Source organism: Marmota marmota, unplaced genomic scaffold (genome assembly GCF_001458135.2).
Source record: "Marmota marmota marmota unplaced genomic scaffold, marMar, whole genome shotgun sequence".
NCBI lineage: Eukaryota > Metazoa > Chordata > Mammalia > Rodentia > Sciuridae > Marmota > Marmota marmota.
The window spans coordinates 57422952-57446241 of NW_025999900.1; the positions used below are offsets into that span (position 1 = coordinate 57422952).

Below are 23290 nucleotides of genomic sequence, written 5' to 3' on the forward strand. Positions count from 1 at the left end.
ACTGGGGGGAATCATCCCCCAGTCACCCCTTGTGCAGTAAGCAACATGTCTAACTATACATGGCAGCCATGGTAATGAAGAATGCAAAAATTGTCACCTCTACAGCCATGTAGAACCGGGTTCAAATTCCTGGTCCTGAGCTGGGAAGTAGCTAGGAGGCAGAATGCTTGCTCAGTGTGCATTCAGGCACTGGGTTCCATCCTTAGTACCAAAAAAAAAAAAAAAATCTGGTCTTCATCTGCTACCTGTGTGAATGATCACCTTACCCCTTTGGGCCTGATTTCCTCCCCTTTCACGGACATAGCTTTCCTGGGAGGGGAATGAGCCCTAATGGTTCAGAAGCCACCTCAGTCACTTGGGAATACTGGAAACAAGCCCTGTCAGACATCGGCCCTCTGCCGAAGTCTGGCTGGGCACAAATGCCGCAGTCTGGCTGGGCACACAATCACGAGCCACCACACAGCTTGTAGATTCAAACAGCAACTCTTTATTCCCGAACTCACATCAGCCGTCTACAATCACGTTCTGGGGAAATCCACGTTCTCTGCCCAAATCCACGTTCTCTCCCAAATTCCTCCACTGGGCTTCAGTCTCCCAAAATATACTGTCTGAATCCCGTGAGAACTCAAGGGGAACTTAGGCAGCAGGATACGCCCTATTCCCAGCAGGAATAATCTTAAACCTTAAACCTGGAACCTAAACTGGGAATGCCCTAAACCCGATTATGTTAAACCGGGAACACCCTAATCCGCCCTGGTCCTTGAGCAAGGTCAACTACATTCAATGTCACTACAAAATGTCAGCAACATGGGGTACGCTGGCAAGGAAATTGTCATACCTACTTGGCTAATGGCTCCCAGCAGGCCTCGGTGTGGGCAGCTGCTGGCTGTTAGAGGACAGGGATGCGCTCTGTCTCCCGGGAAAGGGGCAGGCCAGCTTGGCCACGGGCCAACAGAGAGCAGTTGTTGGTAGAGGAATGGGGACAGGGGGGACAAGGGCCCTTCACCCCAGGAAAGCTCCCAGGGGCCTGGCACAAGCTGGAGTCACTCTTGAGTTGTGCTTATCTGTGTCCCTTGCCCACTTGTGAGACGGATTAGTGTCCCCAAGGTTGGACACCACACTGAGCGGGAGCTATACAGACACTTCACTGTGACCTTGGGAATGTGATAGAAAGAGAGGACCGTGGTAGAGACAGAGTGTGGCCTAGAGTTTCGGGAAGTGGACGTTGGACTTGGCAGTCAAGGGTCTTGTGCAGTCTTCAGGCCAGAGAACAGGCCCAGCATGCCAGCACAACTGAGGACCCTCCTAAAAACTGTACCAAAGAAGTAAGGTGGGGTCAGCGGGGAGCCTGCAGACCCCGAGCCCTCAGCGAGCTCCACGTGGCCAACCCTGGAGGCACAGACCCCAGGAAAACATCGTGCCCGGGAAGGGCTGGCTGGAATGGACCAGGGGCTTGGCAGACCTCTACAGGGCGGCAGTCCGGCTCTGCAGCTCCTGGGCCGGTGGGCTCGGGGTGCCCAGCGTGGCATGTAGGGACAGCCTCAGCAAGGGCCAAGCCAGGAAGGAGACAGACCCTGAGGTCCCTCTGCTGGGGTCAGCATCAGAGAGACCATAAGCTGCCCTGGGGCTGGGGGACGTGGCACAGGTGCCCACCTCACGTCCTCCTGTGGGGGGCACAGTCACACCTACCAGCAGGTTCCCGCACTCAGCACTTAGAGAGCTACAGGTGTCACCTTCCCTGACTGGTGTCTCATGAGGGACATTGTCCACCCCTGGGCCTGGCAGCGTGAGGGGGGGAGTCAAGGCCAAGGTACTGCGGAGCCTCAGAGGCGGTCAGGGACCAGCTGCGGCTGGGAGGGGGCTGTTCCATGCCCAGCGGGTCCTGGCTTCCTGGGATTCCTTTTAAAACCCTGTCACATGGTGTGACCTTCAAATGCCTCAGGTTTCTAACCAGGGAGAGCAGGCGCTGGGGGGGGAAGTGGGATGAGGAGAAAGGGGACTGGGCAGGCAGGAGGCACCAGGAAGGCAGGTCACACAGGACCTGGGCGCCTCCCCGAGGACTCGGCTTCCCCTGCAGCAGGTCAAGCCTAGGGTAGGGGGGTGCGGGGGCGACATGGCCTCAAATAAGCACTGGGGCCATAGTGCCCAGTGGGAGCCGAGGTCGGCTCCGAGGCTACTGTCACTGTCCAGGCGCACGTTGAGGGTGGCCAGAAGTGGGCAGCGCCTGGGCAGGTGNGGAGCTGGGGGGGGTCGGGAGCTGGGGCAACAGGTGGAGCAGCAGCCTGGTGGGAAGGGAAGGCTGATTCGGGAGGCCCAGGACAGGACAGAGGCAGTGAGCCAGCAGGTGAGGCCAGGATCAGGGCTGGTGTGAAGAGCCCCCACCGTGGGTTCCCTGTTGGGGGACACTGGGCTCCCCGCCCGCCACTGGCTGAGTGCTGGACAGGGAATCCAGTGGTTCCCAATTTCATCTCCGCCCAGCTGGCCAGGGCCGCGCCCCCAGGCCTCAGCGCCTTTGCCTGGGAGGAGGCCCCCCAACAAGGACAGGGCTTTGGGGTTTATCCGCAGGCCTGGGCTTAAGCCCCCACTGCCATGCTCAGCCTTGGTGGCATCTCCCGGGTGGGACGAGACTCCTCAGGTGCTGCTTCAGGGCGGAGGGTGGGCAGCCAGGGGAGCACCTGGGCACCAGGGCGCTCAGGACTGACCTCCCAGGCCTCAGTCTGCCCACCCACAAAATGGGCTCAGATCCCCTCTTGGGCATGTGTGTGAGCATTCAGATGCTAGGATGCAGGGACACTGCTCCCTCACATTCCCAGACCATGGAGGGGAACCGCTTCGTGGTTTCCAAGCCAGGCCCCACAAGGCACCCCAGGGAGGCCACCTAAGGGACACAGACAGCTGGGCCCCAGGCCGGCCTCACCGCAGACAGCTCTGCTGGGGCCTGTTTTACACGCGTGGGGTTTTGTCTGAAATGAATAGTTCTGAGGCTTTTTTTTTTTTTAACCTTTCATTTGGAAATATTTTCAAACTTCAAGCTCTGCAAGAAGGTAAATAACTCGTGGAAAGAGGAACACCTTCCGTCCCTGGGAATCACCTCCTCACCCACAGCTTCCCCCACCCCTGCCCACCTCTGTGCAAACCTGACCTTTCCTGAATCACAGAGGGAAGTGACACCGCCTGGGGCCGTACCCCTGGGTGCTCTGCTGGGTGTCATGGAACGTCTGTCTCAGAGGCAGCGAGACCCCCGCGGGTGACCACTGTGGCGTTTTCCACTTCAGTAGTTTTCATCCAAGGTGCTTTATCTGAAGCACCAAGTTGTCACCTGGCTCTGCGAGGTCCTTTCTGGCCTTTCCGGTTCGGGACGCAGTGACAGACCAGCCAGGTGCTGCGTTTGCTGGGTGCCTGTGTCTGGCCTCCTTTAATGCCGGCTATTTCCACGGCCTGTTCTTGGTGTTTTAGGACCTTGGCGTTTTTTTGAGATTGAAATGCAGGCTTCCTTCCCTGCCCCCACCTCTGTCCTTGAGGCAGAGCCTAGGCGCCTGCAGATGTTTCCCGCGATTGGGTTGAGGTCCTGCGCCCTCCGCCACACAGAGCTGACTCCTGCTGAGACTTTGACATTTGGATATCTTAAGTCCAGGCCCCGGGCACTCCACTTCCACTCACACCCCTCTGCCGGCCCTGTCCCCACCCGCCCCAGCACGGCCTCCCGGAGGGTGCCCTCCCTCCCGCCTGCCCCACTTCCCTGGAGGCTGGATGCCACTTGCCAAGAATCAAACAGGGCCTGGCTGCTGGTGGGACCTGCTGGGACAGTGGGCGGAGGGGAACTTGGAGCCTGGAGCTCTGAGTTAAGCGGCCAACCTGTCCTCCTGGAAGGTGGCTGCTGTCACGCCCTTAATGCTGGTGGGCCAGGATCCACACCTAGAGTCACCTCCCTTCAAGCCAGCCTGGAACCGAACCCCAAGTTTGAGAATCAAAACCAAGTCCCTTTTCCACTACAGCGGGATTAGGGCCTGGGCCCAGCAGGGTGGGAAGCCACCAAGGCAATGACTCTGGGTCCTCTCAGCCCACCCTCCGGCCCACCCTCCTACCCAGGAGCACACCCCGTTCCTGGGGGCCTCAAGAGCGTGGAGAGAGTGGTAGGTCTCTAGATTTATCTCTTCTGTCACATTGACTAGCAAGTCGTTCCCAGCCTGGGACGTCCTCGCCAGGCATTGAAAGCCAGCCCTGCCATTGGGAGAGAAGGGGTCCCAAGCCCAGGAAGCCCCCTTGAAGGTGGGTGGGAGAGAGGCAGTGCCCGCCCCGTCCGAGGAGGACGGAGAGCAGGAGACTCCGAGAGGCTGTGGAAGGCCCCAAAGCTGCCCTGTGGTTCCTTCAGGAACCTGATGCCACAGAGCCTGGCTCTGACCCTAGGGGACACGGAGTGCCCCGAGCTGGGTGGTGGACGTGAGGCCAGCGGAGCCTACACCCCAAGATACCCACCACCCGGCAGAGACCAGGAGCCCAGAGTCTGCAGCTGGTTCAGGTCGGGGCAGTGCACGGCTCAGGGACTTGATGGGGACTCCAGAGGGCTGTGAAGAGGGGGGTGGGGACTCAGCATTAACATGGAGATGACAAGTGCTTACTGTTGAAAGGTGGGCCAAGTGTTTGGAAGCCTTTCTTCCCAGGCATTTTGAGGGGACATACCAGGCAGGTGGATAATCGCCAAGGAACCCCGGCTCCGGACCAGGCTGCTCCCAGAGAGGCAGGATGTTCCCTATGGTAGCTCAGGGAGGCGTCTCGGTCCCCCTGGGCATTGTGGTCCACGTAAGGAGAGAGCACAGGCCTGGAAGAGACTCCCAACCCCACTTTCCTTCCTCACAGAGTCCAGTCTGATGTCACATCCTGAGGGTCATGGGACACCTCATGTTCCCATCTTTGATGACAGTTGGGTCAAAGGTCTCACCCCAGTGACGCAGCAGGCACCATGCCGAGCACTTGCCTCTCTGCCACCTCATGGGGGGAGACCCTATTATCGCCCCCAGTTTAGAGTCAAGAACACTGAGGCTTAGGGAGGCAGAGTGGCACGCTTAGGGTCACAGCTGAGTGGTGGACAAGGGACTTGGACCGTGGTCCTAAGCTCAGCCACTGCCTCCCTGGCTGGTCTCCTCAGGGTGCCCAAGAGTCAGAGATGACCTCTGAAAAGGCAGACCCACACCGCAGACCGAGTTTGGCTGCCCGGCTGGTGGACTGGTCTCTCCAGAGAAGGGTCGGGTGACGGCCTCAGGGATGCCGCGTGCACAGAGCAGAACATAGACTGAACCAGCGTCTGAGCAGCCGTCGGGCAGGCAGGGCGCTGAGCAAGAGGGAGGGGCTGCAGGCACTTTGGCGACCCACAGCTTTCACACTGGCTCTGGAAGACTGTCTGGAGGTCACAGACATAGTTGGGAGTCAAGAGGAAGCAAGCAGATCAGCCCTGCCGCCCCCACCCTGGGCCCACTAGAGAAGCCAAGCTGTGCACAAGGTGGCCGCTAACACAGGCCCTTCAGGGCAGGAGTGAGTTTAAAACCCCCTGTGCCAGACACTGTGTCTTACCATCGATGTTTTCATCAGATAAATTCATTCTCCACAGTTCAACAAGCAATGGTTGATACAGATGCTAACAGCAAAACCCAGGAAGACCTAGACCCGTCTTGAGGACGGTCCCAATTTATGCAAAAAACAGAGCAGTAAACAATCAGCGATCGTGTGGGGTGATAACTTATGTTCATTCATTCATTTAGCAAACACACATATTAAATACCCGCCGTGGGGCACCAGGCCAGGCACGGCCAAGACATTGGTTATAAACTCTGAGCAAGGCACTGTCCCACTGAGTAATGATGACATTCTGCAGGGGATACAAAGAGTCAACAGATAATGAAAACTCAAAGCATCATCAGATGAGAAACCGCGAGGGCTCTGGGCTCGTGGAGTTGCTCTCTGGGCACGAGGAGGCCTCTCAGAGTCAATGTCTGCTAATTATTTTTCCACTCCACACTGACAGGACTCAGGAAACCCACCCTAAGGGCATGAAGCCTCACGGGTGGGGGTCTTAGGGAAGACTTCTGGGAGGAAGGGAATTGCTTTAAGCTGGAAGCATGCTGCAGGGCAAAGGTCAAAGCAGCTCAGTCCTGCACCTGGTGCAGCCCCAGGACTGTTGCATCAGCCACCTGCGTTCAGTGGGAGCCTTCAGCAAAACCAGGGGTGGAGCTGGTTAGCCCAAGCCGATAGACCCTCTCCTCTAGAGCAGGGGTCTGCTCACTCTGTCCCGCCTCTGACTTTATAAACACATTTTTAATGAAAAACAGCCACATGTGTTCATTTACACAGTTTCTAGGGCTGTTTATGTGACATCAGCTCCATTTTAACAATTGGGACAGAGACTGTGTGCTGGGCAAAACTAAAAATATTTATCTGGCCCTTTACAGAAAGCATTTGCTAACACTTCTTTAGATAATGCTTCCCAAGAGACCAGACCTTATTTCATCCTCTCAGCTGATGCTCTAAGGCTCTATATGATGCCCTGAGTGTATTATTATGTGCCAGTTTTCAGATGGGGAAACTGAGGCTCCAGGTGGCTTGGTGAGAGACCCTCGGTCACCTACCACATCCGCTGGCACAGTCAGGGCCTCTAATCCTCACGGTCTGCGTGACCCAAGTGAGCGCTCTCCATCTCAAACTTATCTGCAAGAGCGATTTCCTTCTCCAATATCTCCCAGCCCGTGAGACCTGCAGAGGGGCCAGACAGCTCTTCCCAGCGTGATCCCCAGGCCTACAGCTGGCGACCAGATGGAATGTGGCAAAAAAGAAAGCAGAAACACCAGGAAATGCAGACTGCAGCCGGCAGGGTTTCAGATGCACAGCCAGGCAGGCGTGAGCCCAGATCCACAGATGCAGATGTTCAGATCACAGGAGAATTTTCCCTCAACCTGCCCCAGCATCCCAGGGTGCTGGCTGAGGACCTGCTGTGCACGGGTCGGCCAAGCCCTGAGCCTTGGGCTCCAGGCTTCCCAGGAGAAGCCCCGGCTGCTCCCTGGGGGTGGGCTCGAGCCAGTGTGCTTCAACTGTGCTTGAAGCTTGTGTTGGTCCAGAGTCTACAAGGTCCTAGGGGCCGTGTGGACGTCACCCGCCTACATCAGAGGGGGAGACCCAGATTCTAGTCCAGCTCCACCAGGGACCAGCTTGGGGCTCTGAGCAAACCTGGCCAGCTCTGAGCCTCAGCTCTCTGGTGGGGAGGTTGGCCCTGTGACCCTGAGGCCACTGGTAGGCAGGAATGGACCGTACCAATTTATGGGAGCTAACTGTGTGCTTTTCCTTCATCCATGTTCAAGGTGGTACCTTGAAACTGGCCATTGTGGAAACAGTTACATGATGGAGATTGGCAAACACGGCCGGCCAGGGGTTGTTTTTTCTTCTAAAAGCCAACTGTGAAGGTCTCCCAGCACAGCACTGTGGAAGGTCCACAGCAGACCCCAGTATCTGTGACGGTGACCCTAACCTTGGGCAGGACGAGTAGGGACAGAGGACCCCCGAGGAAGAGGCAGGCCACCCAGCTTTGCGTCTGGGGACTGAGAGGGAAGCGGGCTCCTTGATGGGCATGGGAGGTCCAGGAAGGGCTGCTCTTAGAGAGCACAAGGTGGTGCATACCTTGGCATGGCCGCTGGTGAGGGAGGGACCCCCGGGCCCTACAGAGGCCCGTCCAAGTCAGCTCTGGGGTCCTGCTGGGAGCTCGGCATTCATTCACACACTGACCCTCTGCTATTCCTGTGCCCCTTCACGTGCTGGGCAGGCTGTGGGCATGGGGGAGATGGGGTGCAGTGCTCGTGGGTAACTGGAGGGACAGATGTGGGATGGGGGTGTCCCCCACAGTGGGCAGCCGAACACCCTGGGCAGAAACAAGGACACCGGCCCAAGGCCCTGCAGGAGTTGAGCAGGAGTCCTCAAGGACTATGTGGAGAGCAGGTGAGGGTCAAGGACTTTCTGTCTCCGGAGGCACAAAGCCAGTCTTGAGAGACTCCCTCCCCACCTGTCTCCATGGTACCACATGGCCCAGCCGCTCTGTCCCCAGCCCTGGGACCTCAAGTCCCTAGTCCTGGGGCCTCTCTGTCCCCAGCCCTGGGCCTTAGTTGGACCATCCTGGGGCTGAAAGTCCCACCCCAGGGCAGGGCTTCTCACCCCGGACACTGAGACTTGGGGCGGGGTAACTCTCTGTTACGTGGCTGTCCTGTGTGTTGGAAGACGTTTCTCAACATCCCTGACCTGGAAGCCAAGAGGTGGCTTGCCAGGTGTCCCCTAGAGGGCAAAATCACCTGGCTGAGAACCAGCAAAGTCACTTGCCTGGTCATGGAAAGTTCTTAAAGGCTCAGGACTGTCACGGCTGCACCATGGCACCCGCCTCGTCCCCCAACTCGTAACTCAAAACAGAAACAAGATCTGCACACGGCTAGTGACCAAATAAACCCAGGCACAAAATTGTCTTTCCCCAGGAGCTCCTCAGTCATGCCTCAGGCTCATAAAGGAGACAGGAAGTCTCCCCAAAACTGACTCTGCGGGTTGGGAGGCCACAGAGGCCTGGAAGAAGCCAGGGCTGGAACACAGAGCTAGAGGAACCAAAGTTCCCCTCTAGCAGACGTTTCCATGGGAGCAGGGCGGGAACACCCCATGAACAGCCTGCTGTAGAATCCTCACCAAAACCCCACAGGATGGTCGTGTTCTCTGTGTCAGTTCACCTAGGACTAGAAATGCAGGCTCAGAGAGGTAAAGCAATTAGGCCAAGGCCACACAGCTGGAAGCTGGAAGCTGTGTCCTGGGACTTGTGCCCCAGGTCTGTCTGGCTGCTTTCCAGTGCTGCGCACAGCCAACACCTTCAGCCTGTGCATCTTACAGGTGAGAAAACCGAGCCCACTGAGGGAGCAGATCACGGACGTCCCCTTTGGGCAGCACTTCACGGGTTCTGACGCACTTTCCCATTCTTTTTCTGATTGTATTCAACCTAAGCGCCATCAGGGCCCGTGATGCTGGCTCCATTTTGCAGATGTAGGAAAAGCGTGGTCAGGAAGGCTGCGGCAGCACACTGTCCTCTGGAAAACCAGACTGGGTCCGTGGCCAGCATGGCCACGCTCGCTGGGCAGGCCGTCCGCGGCTCCTGGCCGGCACTGCATGGTGTGCTCTGGAGGACCTGGCAGTGGGTGTGCTGGCCGGGCCCTGCCTGCCGAGGGGAGGCGTGGAGATGCTCCTGTCCACCCTGAACCCGCTGAGCAGTGCGGTGGGCTCCTGGGGTGTGACCCAGCCCCGGGGGACACTGTCCACGGATGTTTGCAGCTCACATCCTGTAGAAGCTGGGCTGAAGCTTGGGCCACTGGCTACACAGACACACCCCCAGGATTTAAACAGACCTTCACTCCCTCTCAAGCACCCATGCAGGTGTTCAGGTCCCCTACACCATCCCCAGGGACCCAGGCTCCTTCTACCTTGCTACTCCACCATCCTCCCGGCTTCTCTCCATCCACAGGCTCCTCCCACTTAAGGACATGACCTGGAAGTTGAATGCGCCACCTCCCTCACGACCCCTTTAGCTAGAACCTAGGTGTACGGTTGCACCTAGCTGCAAGGGAAGCTGGGAAATGTAGTCTTTATTTCGGGGTCGACCTGTCCCATTTAAGCCTGGATGGTCCAGGAGGAAGGGAACAGCCGAATCACCAGCTCTCCGGCCAGCCTGAGCAGGACTGAGCGGCGAGGAGCACAAAGCCCTCCTTGGTCAGGGATCACAGGGGTCACAGGGCCCCACACCAGCACCCCTCATAATGGCTGCCAGGCACCAAGTGCTGGTCCTGCCAGCTTCTGCCCTGGGCCCCTCCCACTAGGCCAGGATTCCGGTGAAGGGGCTGAGATTCTCCCCTTAGGTACAGACTATAAGGGTCCCCCAAAAGCTCAGCAGTCAGGATGCACTTTATGTGTGTGTGTGCGTATACACAGGTGTTTTAAAACAGGGCAGTGGTTTTTGGTGTCTGCCTGAGGTCATGTGACCAAGACCACTGACATGTACCCATCAGTGGTCACTCTCCCTTCCGGCCTCCCCCAGCCCGGCCCCCTGGAAACCACAAATCTACTTTCTGTCTCTGTCGATCTGTCGAGGTCTTTGAATCCTAGCATGGACCATTATTTGGTTCCTTTCTATTTCCAAGTGGTGTCCACTGGACAGCTGCACCACATGAGATCAGTTCATCAACCAGCACTGAACATCCGGGCCATCTGCCCTTTGGGGCTATTATAAATAATGCTGCTGTGGGATTTTGTGTACAAGTCATTGGGTGGAAAAATAATGTTTTCATTTCTGTCAGGTATGTAACTAAGAATGGAATTTTGGGGTCATATGGCAAGATAAGTCATATTTCAATGCAATATTTTACCCTTTTGTGTATGAGTGTGGGTGCTGGAAGGGAACCCGGGGCCTTATGCGTGCTAGGCAAGTGCCCTACCACTGACTGCGCCCCCAACCCTTAATGCAATTATTTTAAAACATAAAACTTAATGCAAAAAAAAAATCCACAATGAACAACAACATATCAACTTTTAAATAAACACGGGCAGTTGTACGTGTTGTGCCACAGGAACAGTCATTTCTAGTCAGCCAGTGGCTTCCAGGGCACGCACGTGACTTTATGGGGGCGGGTGACAGTGTGCGGACGAGTCGGAGACACAGGATTTTGCACTCAGTGTTTTGTTCTGTTTTGTTAAATTGTAGATCATTCATTAACTTTTTCTACTTGGTTCAAATTATGAGAGGCCACTTTGGCCCAGGCCACCAAGTCAACTTGGACCATGGTACTCTCTGGGCACCGAATCCCAACCTCTCTGCCAAGGAACTTTCCCTGGCCCACCACTAGTGAGTGGTACAGGTGGGATTCGAACCCAGACCCAAGGCCAGAGGCCAGCCCTTTACACTCAGAACTCTAGGGAGGGCCAAGGGACAGTCACTGGAGCTCTCTGAAGTCTTCTCCTTAAGGAGGCAAACAACACCTACTTTATATCATTGTTGTGAGGAACAGATATGAACAAGCATCAGCAACTGTGAAATTTACTCCGCTTCCCAGAAGTGCTTGCTCTGAACATGAGATCCCTGTGAAATGTCCCCTTGTGTGCTGCAGGGACTTGCCAATCACGGCTCATGTCCCCCAAATGAAGCCCCATGTGAAATTTTTATTTTAGAGCTAAGGGTTAGAACAATAATTGGGTTCCCCCGAGTCTCAGCTCTATCTCCTCTTGAGTAATGAGAAAAACAGAACAGATGAGGTTTCCCTCCTCACTCTGGCCACTAGGAAACTCAAAGCCAGGTTTGGAATTCTAAAGAAGCCACTGCACAGGTTCTTGTTTATTTGGGTTTTGATTTTTCCTGGGATTCCTTTCATAATTTATATTAGTCTTGATGTTTACATTTTTATTTTAATTTTCATGTCATAAGTTGTATTTCCCCAATGGTCACCTAAATCCTTTGCAAAACGTGTCAAGTGGAAATAAATCTTTTGAAAGAACTAGAAATTGTTTAGAAAGTGTTCAGGCTGTTTATTAGTCTCCCCAAAACACAGGAGGCACAGCACCGCCGAAGACCTTTCTGGGGTCACACACCACCCTGTGGCCTCTGGCTGAGCCCAGGCCTGGGCCTTGACCTCCTTTTGTTGGAGGAAGTGGGAAGCGGGACGGGGGACCAGCACGCCTGTGTCCACAGTGAGTGCAGAGCCTCGCTGCCAAGCATCAATCCCCAGGTGCGCTCCAGGGGCAGGCTGGACGCCAGGGGCATCCTGTCCCCGGGTGAATTCACGTCCAAACTCCAGTTTTGGGTTGCCAAAGGAGGGTCTCAGAGCCAGCTCAGGGGCAAATTGGGGCGGCCCCTTTTGGTCCCAGCTTACACCCTCCTTTCTGCCTCTGTCCCTTACTGGGGACCTTCCACCTGCCTTGCGAGGGATCCCTTGCTATTGGGATTCTCTGAGCCCCAGGGACCCAAAGGCAACAGGGGCGCTTCGTTGCTGTCCGGGTTTGCAGGAACACCCCGCCTCAGGAAAGGTGGAAGCTCCGGGTGATGGTGAAGGTGAGATCCTGGCTGAGGCCTCTGGCTGAGGGAGGTTCCTGGTTTGCAGATCGGGAGGGAGATGCATGGTTAGCGGGGACAGGGACCTTCCCAGAAGTCTTCGGTGTGAGGCAGACAGCTGCCCTTGGGTGGGTCTGTGAATAAGTGTGATGTGATTTTGGTGGCCAAGCAAGGACGTGGTGGCCATGCGGGGGAGCTGAGAAAGGGGAAGGGGCTGGGTTCTTTCTCACCCCTGACAAGAGCACTTTCTCACTTCCCTATTCCCAGACCGCCCTGGGCCTCAGGACCTCCCGAGGAGGCTGATCCCAGGGACAAAGAGTGGGCATGTTCCTCTGCAGGGGTGACCACCCCGCCAGCAAACCACAACCCCCCACCCCAGCAGGGAGCAGCTCCCAGGGGCGCCTGGGTCTCACAGATTCCTTCTTGCCCCCCCCAGGGAAGCCCTACGGGGCCGACGACTTCCTCCCAGTGCTCATGTACGTGCTGGCCCGCAGCAACCTGACCGAGATGCTGCTCAGCGTGGAGTACATGATGGAGCTCATGGACCCCGCCCTGCAGCTGGGGGAGGGTGAGTCGACCCCCGGCCCCCCACACCCCAGGCCAGATGGCACAGCAGTCAGGGAGCGCTTCCCGGAGGAGGTGATGCCTGAGCCAAGCACTGGAGGAGAACAGGGCTCAGCAGATAAAGATGGGAAGGCGTTCCTCCCAGAGGGAAGAGCCGTGGCAGCGTAGGAGATGAGACGTGATGGACAGTGTCCACGTGAGGAGTCTGACAGGGAGTGGTCAGTTCCTCGAGTGCCCCAGGGACCCCCGGCCCTGCTCACCCAGCCCTGCTCAGGACCTCTGTTGGTGGGGGAGGTTGCTGAGGTGGCAAGGCCCCTCTCCCCAGTAGGACGAGGCGGGGGTGTGGTTAGCTGCACCCACCCCCAGCCTCCCTTCCCCTCGCCTCCTTCCCTCCACTTCCTCCCGCCCACAGCCTCAGCCACCCTGCCACCAAGAATCCCTTGAAGGGCAGATGGCCCCATACCAGCTCTGAGGGAGCCCCGACCTGTCCTCTGAGACATGAGCCACAAAGAATTGAGCAAGACTCCCAGGCCCCCAGTGTCCCCTTTGGGCTTTGTGGTTCTTGAGATTAGCTGACTCTCTTTTGCATCTATTTGCATTTTTAGCATGTTTCTGGGGTGACAGTTTCATGTGAGTGGTTCTGTGAGTTCTATTTTAAGTGTTTTTATTATCATCATGCATAATAGTGGGGTTCATTTTGACATCATCATACATGCATGGAACACTATTTGCTCCATCTCAGTCTGTGAGTTCTTGAAAGATCAGGGGAGCTGTGAGCTTTACTGTCATATGTAACTGTGGCTTATGGCTCTGGTGTCTCTGCAGCTAATTTCCTCTTTAGTTAAATGTTTTCTGCAGGTGGGGCAACTTGTCATACATACATACATGAGGTCTAGGAGCTCAGAAGGAGCCAAATTTTCTTTAGTTCATCCATCCACCCACCATCCATCCATCCATCAGCTCATCCATCCATCCAGTCTTCCATCCATCCATCCATTCATCCAATCTTCCATCTATCCATTCATCCATCCATTCAACTCATCCACCACACATCCACCCATCCAATCACCCATTCATCCATCTATCCATCAACTCATCCATCTATCAGCTCATCCATCCATCCACCCACCCATCCATCTACCCATCCATCCATCCATCCATCCAATCATCCATCCATCCATCCATCTACCCATCCATCCATCCACCCATCCAATCATCCATCCATCCATCCATCCATCCATCTGTCCATCCATCCACCCATCCATTTATCTACCCATCCAATCACTCATCCATCCATTCACCCGTCTATCAGCTTATCCATCCATCAACTCATCCATCCTCCAATCCATTCATCTACCCATCCAATCACCCACCCATCCATCCATCCATCCATCCATCAACTTATCCATCCATCAACTCATCCATCCATCCCCCCATCCATCCATCAACTCATCCATTCACGCAGCCATTTGCCCATCCAGTCATCCATGCCAGGCTGGACTTCAGTGCCGGGCAGGACAGGCTGATAGGCTCTCAAGAATGAGTGAACACTTCATTCAGCCTACACCTGGGGACCTCCACCTCCTCAGGTCATCCTCTTAGGGTTCAGCACCCCCAAGCAAGCACATGGAAGCACTACAGGCTGAGGAGATGGGAGGGGGCTCCAGGCAACACTGACCTGTCCCCACAGGCCCCACAACTTGAGGGAAAGAATGGCAGGGTGGGGGAGGCAGAAGGGTCAGGGACCGTGAGCCCAGGCGGCCTTCTTCCTCAAACCCGGAGCACCCCATTCCTAGGACTTGCCCCTACGAGGAACAGCAGCCTGCGTGGGGCTTTCAGCAGGAACCTTCACCATGGTCTTGGGGCTGCCCTACATGTAAGCCCTAGAGGTCAAAACTCTTACATGTCAAAAATGACCCTAAGTAGAAGATAACAATAAACCAGGAGAAAGTGTCCCTACAAATCAGTAAACCAAGACTTAACAGCCTCTATATGTAAAAGACTCTTATACATCAACAAGAAAAGTGCTAAGACTCTTACTAAGGTCCCTGGGCTGGAGCCAGTGACTCATTCACTCAGCAGGTGGTGCCAGGCTTCTGCCTCTGTGTGGGGTTTCTCACAGTTTCCTTCCAGGGGAGGAATCAAACCTCAAACAGGTTAAACCAATGAGCAAACAAGATGACTTCACACCCAATCCCACGTGACAAACGCTGAGGAGAGGCTGATGGAGTGGCTGGGGGACAGAGGGGCTGGGGGGAGGGACACGGTGACCCAGGAAAGCCCTGAGTGCAAAGCCCGTGGCAGCTCCTCTTCACATTTTTTCCGTTCTCTAAATCTCCCACAGCAGCCACGTGCTGCTGACCGCCTTGGGAGAAATCATAAAGTCCTGTGGAAGGAAGGGCCCAGACCCTGCGGGGGTGGGACGTCTGAGACAATGTCCCTGGAGGTCACTGCAGGGTGAAGGTAGAGGGGGCCCTGGGGCTCCGGGCAGATGTCTGGGTGGCTGGCTCTTTGGCAGTGGTGGCCACCATGACTCCTGCTCTGTCCTCATCCTGAATCCTTGTGGCCAAACAGGGCTCCAGGCCAGGCGTCATGCTGAGCAGGGACAGCAGGAAGCCCCTTGGCTAGCAACCCTCGCTGTGGACCTGCTTCTCCCTCCCCAGTCCTGCTGAGGCCTCCAGGGCTCTTTGTCCCTGTTCCCAGGAGCCCAGCGGGTTGGTGGGGAGCCCGAGGCAGCTCAGGCAGGAGGTCTGGTCTGTTCTGGGCACTTTGGGCACTTCTGAGGCCCAGCAGAGTCCACATCCTCCATGAAGGTCTGAAACCGTCCACAGGTTCTGACCCGAGGCTCCTGAGGACCTGCAGCCTGCCTTTGCCAGACCTGGGTAGTCAGAGTCTCTGCCCACCTCGGGCCCTGCAGGCAGGTCTCCAGGGCACCTGCAAGGTGTCTGCGAAGATGACGGTGCAGCCATGGCGCGGCCCCTCCCTCCTAGCAACCCTCGTCACCTCGTCACCCACAGCAGTAGCAGACCCACCATGGCAGCGCCAAGGGCCAGAGGACAGAGTTCACGAGCACCTGGAGGAGCCGCGGTGGCAGAGACGCCTCCCTGGCCCTCCCTTTGCCCCATTCAAAAAACCAGGGTGTGGGAGGTCACATCACCCAGGACAGGCCCAGCCTCACAGCTGTTGGCCTTGGGGTCTCCAGCGAGGGCAGGGCCTTCCCTCATTCAGCAGCCTCAACCCTCCATCTGGACGTGTCTGGGCCCAAGGACAGGAGGGCAGTGTGAGGCGGGAGGCACTTCTGAGTCCCCCTGCCCAGCCCCCATCTCGGCTGGGCGGCGGTGCCCAGGACCCCCATCACCTCAGCCCCGAGAAGCAGGAGAGACGAGGGGTCCCACCTGTGAGCACTAGAAGAGGGTGAGGAGAGGGGACAGACCGAGCCCCCCACTGGCGCAGGTTTCCGGTGCTGCTTGCTCCACGGAGGTCAGAGACGCTTGGGCAGGGGCAGGCCCCCCAGGCCCCAGGCTCGGGAATTAAGTGGCTTGAACCTAAAAGAACTAAGAGGGTGACGTCCAAAGAGCAGTCTGGGCCCGTTCTGCCTCGGACTGCAGGACACAGTGAAGGTGTTGGCCAGACTGGGTGCTGCAGCATTCTGACCCGAGGCTCCTGAGGACCATGGCTTTGGACTGCCATGACCAAAGCCACTAACTGGGCAACCTGTGAACCACAGAGATTGCTTCTTACAGTTCTGGAGGCTGACGTCCAAGATCAAGGGACAGGCAGATTTCGTGTCTGGTGAGGGCCCTTCCTCATAGATGGCCCTCCTTGCTGTGTCCGCGCATGGTGAAAGGGACAGGGCAGCTCTCAGGGCCTCTTTTATAAGGGCACTAATCTGATTCAGGAGGACTCCCCCTGGTGACCTAGTCACCTCTGAAAGGCCCCACCTCCTAATGCCACCCACTGCAGCTGGGTGTCCACATGTGGGTTGCCAATCCAGACCAGAGGCCCAAGGCAGGCTGAGGCTGGAGCCGGCTCCGCCGTCCTGCAAACAGTCTGCATCCCAGAGAGCCTGCCAGCCGACCCACGTGCTCTGGCGGTTCCTCCAGGCCTGTTCCAGGTGATGTAATTTATTTAGCAAAGGCTAGCCACTGGGCCCCACCATCTGCAGTAGGCCTTCAGGGCAGAAGAGCTCAGAAGCTTCCTGGAAGCATGAGGGAGGGAGGGTGGGACCCGGTCCCCTTCCACATCTCCCCAGTGCTCCCACCACTCTGACTGACAAGAGACCCAGGCACTGGCTGGAGCCCACCCAGAATTCAAGCCTTTCCATAAATGCCCTCAGGGACTCCTTTGACCAGGTCCCCTCTCCACCCTGAGTTTTTCCAACCAAGGGATGTTACATCCCAGAGTCCCCAAACCTCACATTGGTGTCAGCCACCACCTGGTGGTCGCAGCAGGTACTGCATGGCTCACCGCCCAGGGAAGGGAGCGCTCCAGCAGGAGGCCTGGAGGGGCTTGGAGTTCCTCCCCGACCGACGGCTAAAGGGCAAGGAGTCTCTGAACACTCCGAGGTCATGGAGCCACATGCATTGCCCGCAGGTCACTAAATCTGTGCCTGACATGGCTCCTCTCATTGACTCTTCACAATGTTATGGGATTTGCAGAGGAGGAAACCGTGGCAGAGAGCTCGCCCAGGACCACAGGACGGCTGCTGCACGCCCTGTTTCCTGACTCCCGGACTGGACAGAGTGTCCCCAAGGGAAGCGGGCTGTACTACCTAGGGACATGGACTCAGGACAGCAAGGGCTGGAGTATCTCTTGTCACTCAGGCTTGGCATTCACCTAGGAAGGGAGACACACGAGTGGCTTCGTGGCTCTTCTCTGATCAGGGTCACCAAAGGGTGGGTGATCCTGTGGCCAAAGACCCCTTTAGCGCCCCCACCCTCCCTGGCCCAGGGGTGGACCTGGCCCGCACTGGTTGTGGGACTCCTCCATCCAGCGTGGCCGTTGGGAGGCTTGGGGTTTCGATTAACTCACAGTGTGACTCATAATGGCTTGATCAGGGCTAGGGATTGGTCTGTGACCTTGATCAAGAAGTGCAGGCTCCACAGCTGATGAGGATGGAATCTGGGCCAGCTCTTTCCAGCTCTCCTTAGCAAGTGGGTCTTTGTCTTTGTGCCTACCACCTCTGATCACAAGACAGCTGCTGGGCCTCCAGGCTCATCTCTGTATTCCAGGAAGGAGGAATGGGGATAGGCAAAAATCCAAAGGGATAAGTCAAATGAAGTCTGTCCCTTTCAAAGGCCCCCTGGAAGCCTCACTCACATCCAAGAAGCCAGAACAGGGCTCCTGCCCGTGCCACTCTGGGAGTCGGGAAATGAATATTTTCATTCCAGTGATAATTCCCCAAATAACAGTGGGACTCAGTTCATTAGGGAAGATGGGATTTGGGTCATTGGCACAATCAAAAATCATTGTCTTGGCACTAAAAGGGGCCAGGGAGAGAAGTCTGATGAAGGGCAGGGAAGCCAGCTCCTGGAAGTGACAACACTGAAGATCCAAAGAGAACAGGTTCTGAGAACCTCCTTCCTCTCCAGGGCCCTGACCACTGCGTGACCTTGGCTAAGTCACCCCCCACCCTTCTGGGGCTCAACAAGGTTAATAGTTCTAGACTTTTTTTTTTTCAACCAAAAGCCCCTAATAAGCTAAGAACAATGAACCAAGCATCCATGCACAATATTGTCTTTTATCTTAAAATCGTATGTAAATTTTGAGGTCTGAAGTATCTAGAAGCTTTACTTCAGGAAAAGTTAGGGATTAAGAATGCACATGAGGGCTGAGGTTGTGGCTCAGCGGTTGAGCGCTCGCCTCGCATGTGCAAGGCCCTGGGTTCGATCCTCAGCACCACATACAAATAAATAAAATGAGTGTATTGTGTCCAACTACAACTAAAAAATAAATATTAAAAAAAACAAGAATGCACATGAAGTGAATTAAGAAGGTGGGAAGAAATGGGCAACTGGCTCATTCAAAATGCTTACTTATTTTAAATCATTAAAAACTACACAGAATGATTAAAGTGTCCCCCACATCTTTTAAAGCTATTTTTAGAATAATAAGCTATCCCCTGGCTCAGAAGGTGTGTGATCCAGGAGAAGCTCCCAGCCACTCCCAGCCCACTTTAAAGGCATCCACGTTTCTGTCTCTTGCGCATCCTTTACATTGTAATATACCGCTTTAAAAATAAGCAAGCGTTTCATTCCGAAGGGAAATGATGACCCGTTTTGAGCAGGGCTGGGCTTTGGGCCCTTGCCCGGCTGCGCGGTGGGCGTGGCCAGGAGCTCAGTCTTGGAAGCTGGGGACCAGGAGGCAGGCGCCCCCTGGCGGCGGCGGGGCGGAGCCTGAGGAGTGGGCGGGGCCCGGCAAACTTGGACCACCTTCCCTGAGTCCTAGCTCAACCTCCGCACCCTCGACCCCGCAGGCTCCTACTATCTGACCACCACCTACGGGGCCCTGGAGCACATCAAGAACTACGACAAGATCACGGTGACCCGGCAGCTGAGTGTGGAGGTGCAGGACTCCATCCACCGCTGGGAGCGGAGGCGCACGCTCAACAAGGCCCGGGCCTCACGCTCCTCGGTGCAGGTGAGCCTGGGCGAGTGATGGGAGCGGGCGGGAGGACCCTGCCCAGACGCTAGTCTCGCCGCCCAGCTGGCTCAATGGCTGTGACAGCGACTGCCTGCTCCGTCTGGCCAGCCCTGCCCTCAGGGGATAGTGGGGCTCCCGCCAGGGAACGGACCCCAGCCCTGGCCTGCTAGGTATGTCCACCTCCGGGCCAGGGACATGGGTGGGCCTAGAGAAGTCCTACCAGCCATGGGAGTTCTGATGGGGCAGATGAGATGACTCTAGCCCCTGTTGTGCACTTAGTGCCCCACTAAGGCTGGAGATGGGGACACAAGCTGACCTACCGCCTTGCCCCTGGGTCCCTGGACAAATGCAGAAGCTGCCAAACTTCCCGTTACACCGATTCTGTCCCCACCGACCAGCCGCCCACCCCTCCATCTCTCCATCCATGCAGACAACATTCAGGCAGCATCCTCCCCCGTCACACCCAGGCTGCCATAAACCCAGTCACCCACAGCTCCCCAACAGCTCCTGGCTGACCAGCCTCCACCCAGGCTGCTGCCTCCCTCTCCAGCTGTCACGCCAGCCTTCAAGACAACACAGGGTCTCTAACAGCCAGAGACTTTCCTGATGCCCCCTCTTGCCCCTCCTCTGTGCTTCCCACTGCCACCCCCATTACAGTGCATATCCCACCATGTTGTAACCCTCTATGTATGAAGCCATTACCTCTAGGAGGGCAGCACCCATAGTTCACATGTCTCAGGGGTCCCAAGCCCAGGACCTAGGACAGAACAGACTGTAGTATGTGGAAAATGGAGAGAGTTATAACAAGCTATCGCTATGCAGACACCACCACCCCAGCTCCCAGAGCTCACAAGTCCTGAATCCCACTCCTGGCTTTCCAGAGGGCCCATCTATAACAGATACAGCCCAGGCCTGGGAGACAGGAAGCTCAATCTGGACCCAGCTCTGAGCTGGCTCTCTGCATGACCCTGAGCAATCCCTGCCTCTCTGGGACTTAGTTTCTCTATTCACACAAGCTGACTGTGAGCAGATGAGCTCCGCCAACCCAGCACCTGTGTAGGCTGCCAAGCTAATGTCCCTACCCCTTCCTCTAATCAACAGCACCTTGTAATGGCTCTCTATGAAGAAGGAGAAGGAGAAAGAAAAAAAAAAACTCTGAATTTAGCTTCTGTCAATTTCCGTGGTGTAAACTCCCAGTTTCAGCTCATATCCCTGATCTTAGAGTTGGAAAGAGGCGTGCTCTCCCAGGCTGGTGGGAGCTCCAGCCCACCACTATCCCCGTGCCCTCTGGCATGCCTACACCCACCAGCTTGGGGATATGGATGCTCTTGGTCCAAGCCTGGCCCAGCCCTTCCTTCCTTCTTATTTGCAGCCGGTGGGTTCCTGATGCTGATCCAGAGGATTAGACAGACCCCCCACCACTGAGAAGAGGGAAGCTTGGGAGAGAGGCCAGGAGCCCTCAATACCAGGAGCCCTAGTTTCTGGAACCTAGGCAGCGCACACTCTCTGCCCCCTCCCAGCACTTTGTTGACACCCAACTCCTTAAATCCTTTCCCTGGGGGATGAACACCCAGAGCCCCAAGGTCAACAGTAGGAGGCAAGGGCCCTTAGGAGGCCTAACTGGGCAATGCAAGGACAGCCCTGTGACACCAAGAGAGGGGGCGTGGCAGCAGCAGTGAAGCCCTTGACCCAGCCTGGGGCCTCATAAGCATTCACTACTGTGGTGGTCATTGTCATCTCCATGGCATGGCTGCTGTGGAGCCATCTGCGCCTGCTGTTACCACTTTGTCCAGCAGAGGGCAGTCACGGCCTCACACGCTTCACACCTGCTTGGTCCTGGGTGAAGGAGAGGCTGACTTGATGTAGTACTCACAGCTGTGTCATGACTGATGTACTCAGTGGACAGTTGAGGAAACAGGCTTAAGTAGGTCAAGGTTACACAGTAAATGGGAGAAGATTCAGAACCAGGCATGGGACTCAGGGGCCACACTGTCCTCTTTCTGGGGCTGGTGGAGGGTGGTGAGTGTGCTGGCCAGGTACTTGGAAACCTTGCTCACACAATGCCCTTTCCACATGTCCTCACCCCTGTGTTCTTCCCCCAGCTCCCCTCCCTCTTTCCCCAGGCCTTCTCCCCCCACCCTCCTGTTCCCACCTGGCCTCTGCAATTCCAGCCTTAAGGGCCTGAACTGTTCCGTCTGTCTGAGTTGTGGGATGTTGGGAGTAAGGTCGGCACCCCTAGTTTTATTTACGCTGATCTCCAGCATTGTTCCTGGGCACAGGGGAACTCTGGGAAAGATAAGCCATGGAATGATGAGTGGATGGAGGAAGGAGGGCGAGCCTCTAGACTGGCCACCAGGGGGCGCACTGGCTCCTCAATGCCAGGACTGAAAAATGACTCAATGATCCAGAATAGTCAGCCCAGTGACAGAGAGCGAAGGGTCACCCAGCAGGCTCAGTCGCAGGGTAAGGGAGGGCTTCACAACTGCTCCTGCGAGCCTGGGGACCAGAGAAGGCAATGATAGGTCCACAGTCGTCCAGCTCCTCACTGGGGCCACACGAGATGCCCACTTGGCCCTGCAGGTGACTGGCGTGCCCTCTGTCTCACTCCGCAGGACTTCATCTGTGTGTCATATCTGGAGCCTGAGCAGCAGTCGCGGACGCTGGCGTCACGGGCAGACACGATGGCCCAGGCACTGTGTGCACAGTGCGCTGAGAAGTTCGAGGTGACCCAGCCCCAGGAGCACCGGCTCTTCGTGCTGGTGGACGGGCGCTGCTTCCAGCTGGCCGACGAGGCACTGCCACATCGCATCAAGGGCTATCTGCTGCGAAGTGAGCCCAAGCGCGACTTCCACTTCGTGTACCGGCCCCTGGATGGTGGTGGGGACAGCGGGAACCCGCCCTTCCTGGTGGTGCGGGAGCCCAACTTCCTGTGAGGCCCGTGCTACCAGGGTCCTTGCCATGGCAGTATTTCCTGAGACTGGTGGGACAGGAGAACAGGGACTGGGGCCTCACTCACTCACCCCACCACACTCAGCTGCACCCACTCATCCAGAAACGTGCCCCCACGTCTGAGCACACACGGAGACTCCTGGCGGGTGCCCACCTGTGCACATGCGTACCACCCACTGAACATGGTAACCCAAGAGCACAAAATAATTGTGAGAATAACATGAAGCAGTGGCCAAGGGCACTTTCTGAGGTGGAGTCATAGCACTGAGAGGCCATGTTCTTCATCAGACAGAAAGGGAAACTGAGGCTCAGAGAGGGAAGAGGTTCTCCAGCCAGCTGCAGCTAATAAGCCACCCCTGCTCATGCACAGCCCTCAGGCCGTCACCTCTGCCTCCTGCGGCCCTCCCCATTCTTGCTGTTTCTAGGGCTCATTTTTCCAGGGCTGACTGAAGAGGGAGCGCCTGGCCCCCCAGTTGCTCCACTGCCACTCAGGATGGAGCTGGGAAGTTCCGGAAACACACAGCATCTCAGGAGCCTCTCTCAGGGTGTGTGTTGAAGGGACAGGCCCCCTGCCCCTGCCAGAGAGCCTGCCCTCAACCCCCAGTGCCCGCAGCCCCCTACAGCACCTGCACCCCTCCAGAGGCAGCCAGACACCAGGACCACCAAGCCAGGCCACGGATACATGGACAAGCCCCACCTCCACCAGGGGAAAACTGACAGGGCCCGTTCCCTGGTGGACACAGGGGGGGGAGTTTAATAAAAGCCCTTATGAAAGTGGCATTTCCTTCTCTGGAGAAGCAGGAGCTCTGTGGCCATCCCAGGCCACGGCCTGACTCTCCCAGTTGGGGCTCAGAAGGCCCTGCCCTCTGCCAGAACCTGCAGTGTTCTCAGAGCCTTCAGCCCTCGGGGCCCTGGCCCCGTCTGACCCTCAGCCTGGTCATCTTCTACACCCCCACCACCCTCGGTTCTTTCCATCCCAGCTCTAGATGACTTCCAGAACCATCTCTCGCCCCCCCCGCTGCTGCTGCCCCCCCC

At 56.6% G+C, this 23290-nt stretch overlaps 1 protein-coding gene across 2 annotated transcripts in view; it reads left to right on the top strand.

Annotated features, from left to right (window-relative positions):
- Positions 1-22496, top strand: part of Rin3 (Ras and Rab interactor 3) — an 84584-nt gene extending 62088 nt beyond the window's left edge. For both annotated transcript variants that reach the window (XM_048799221.1, XM_015494907.2), the window contains 3 exons: positions 12537-12668; positions 19140-19303; positions 21919-22496. In XM_048799221.1, the coding sequence (XP_048655178.1) occupies positions 12537-12668; positions 19140-19303; positions 21919-22239 (617 nt within the window). In that variant the 3' untranslated portion in view covers positions 22240-22496. The remainder of the gene's footprint in view (positions 1-12536; positions 12669-19139; positions 19304-21918) is intronic.
- The last annotated feature ends 794 nt before the right edge of the window (positions 22497-23290 follow it).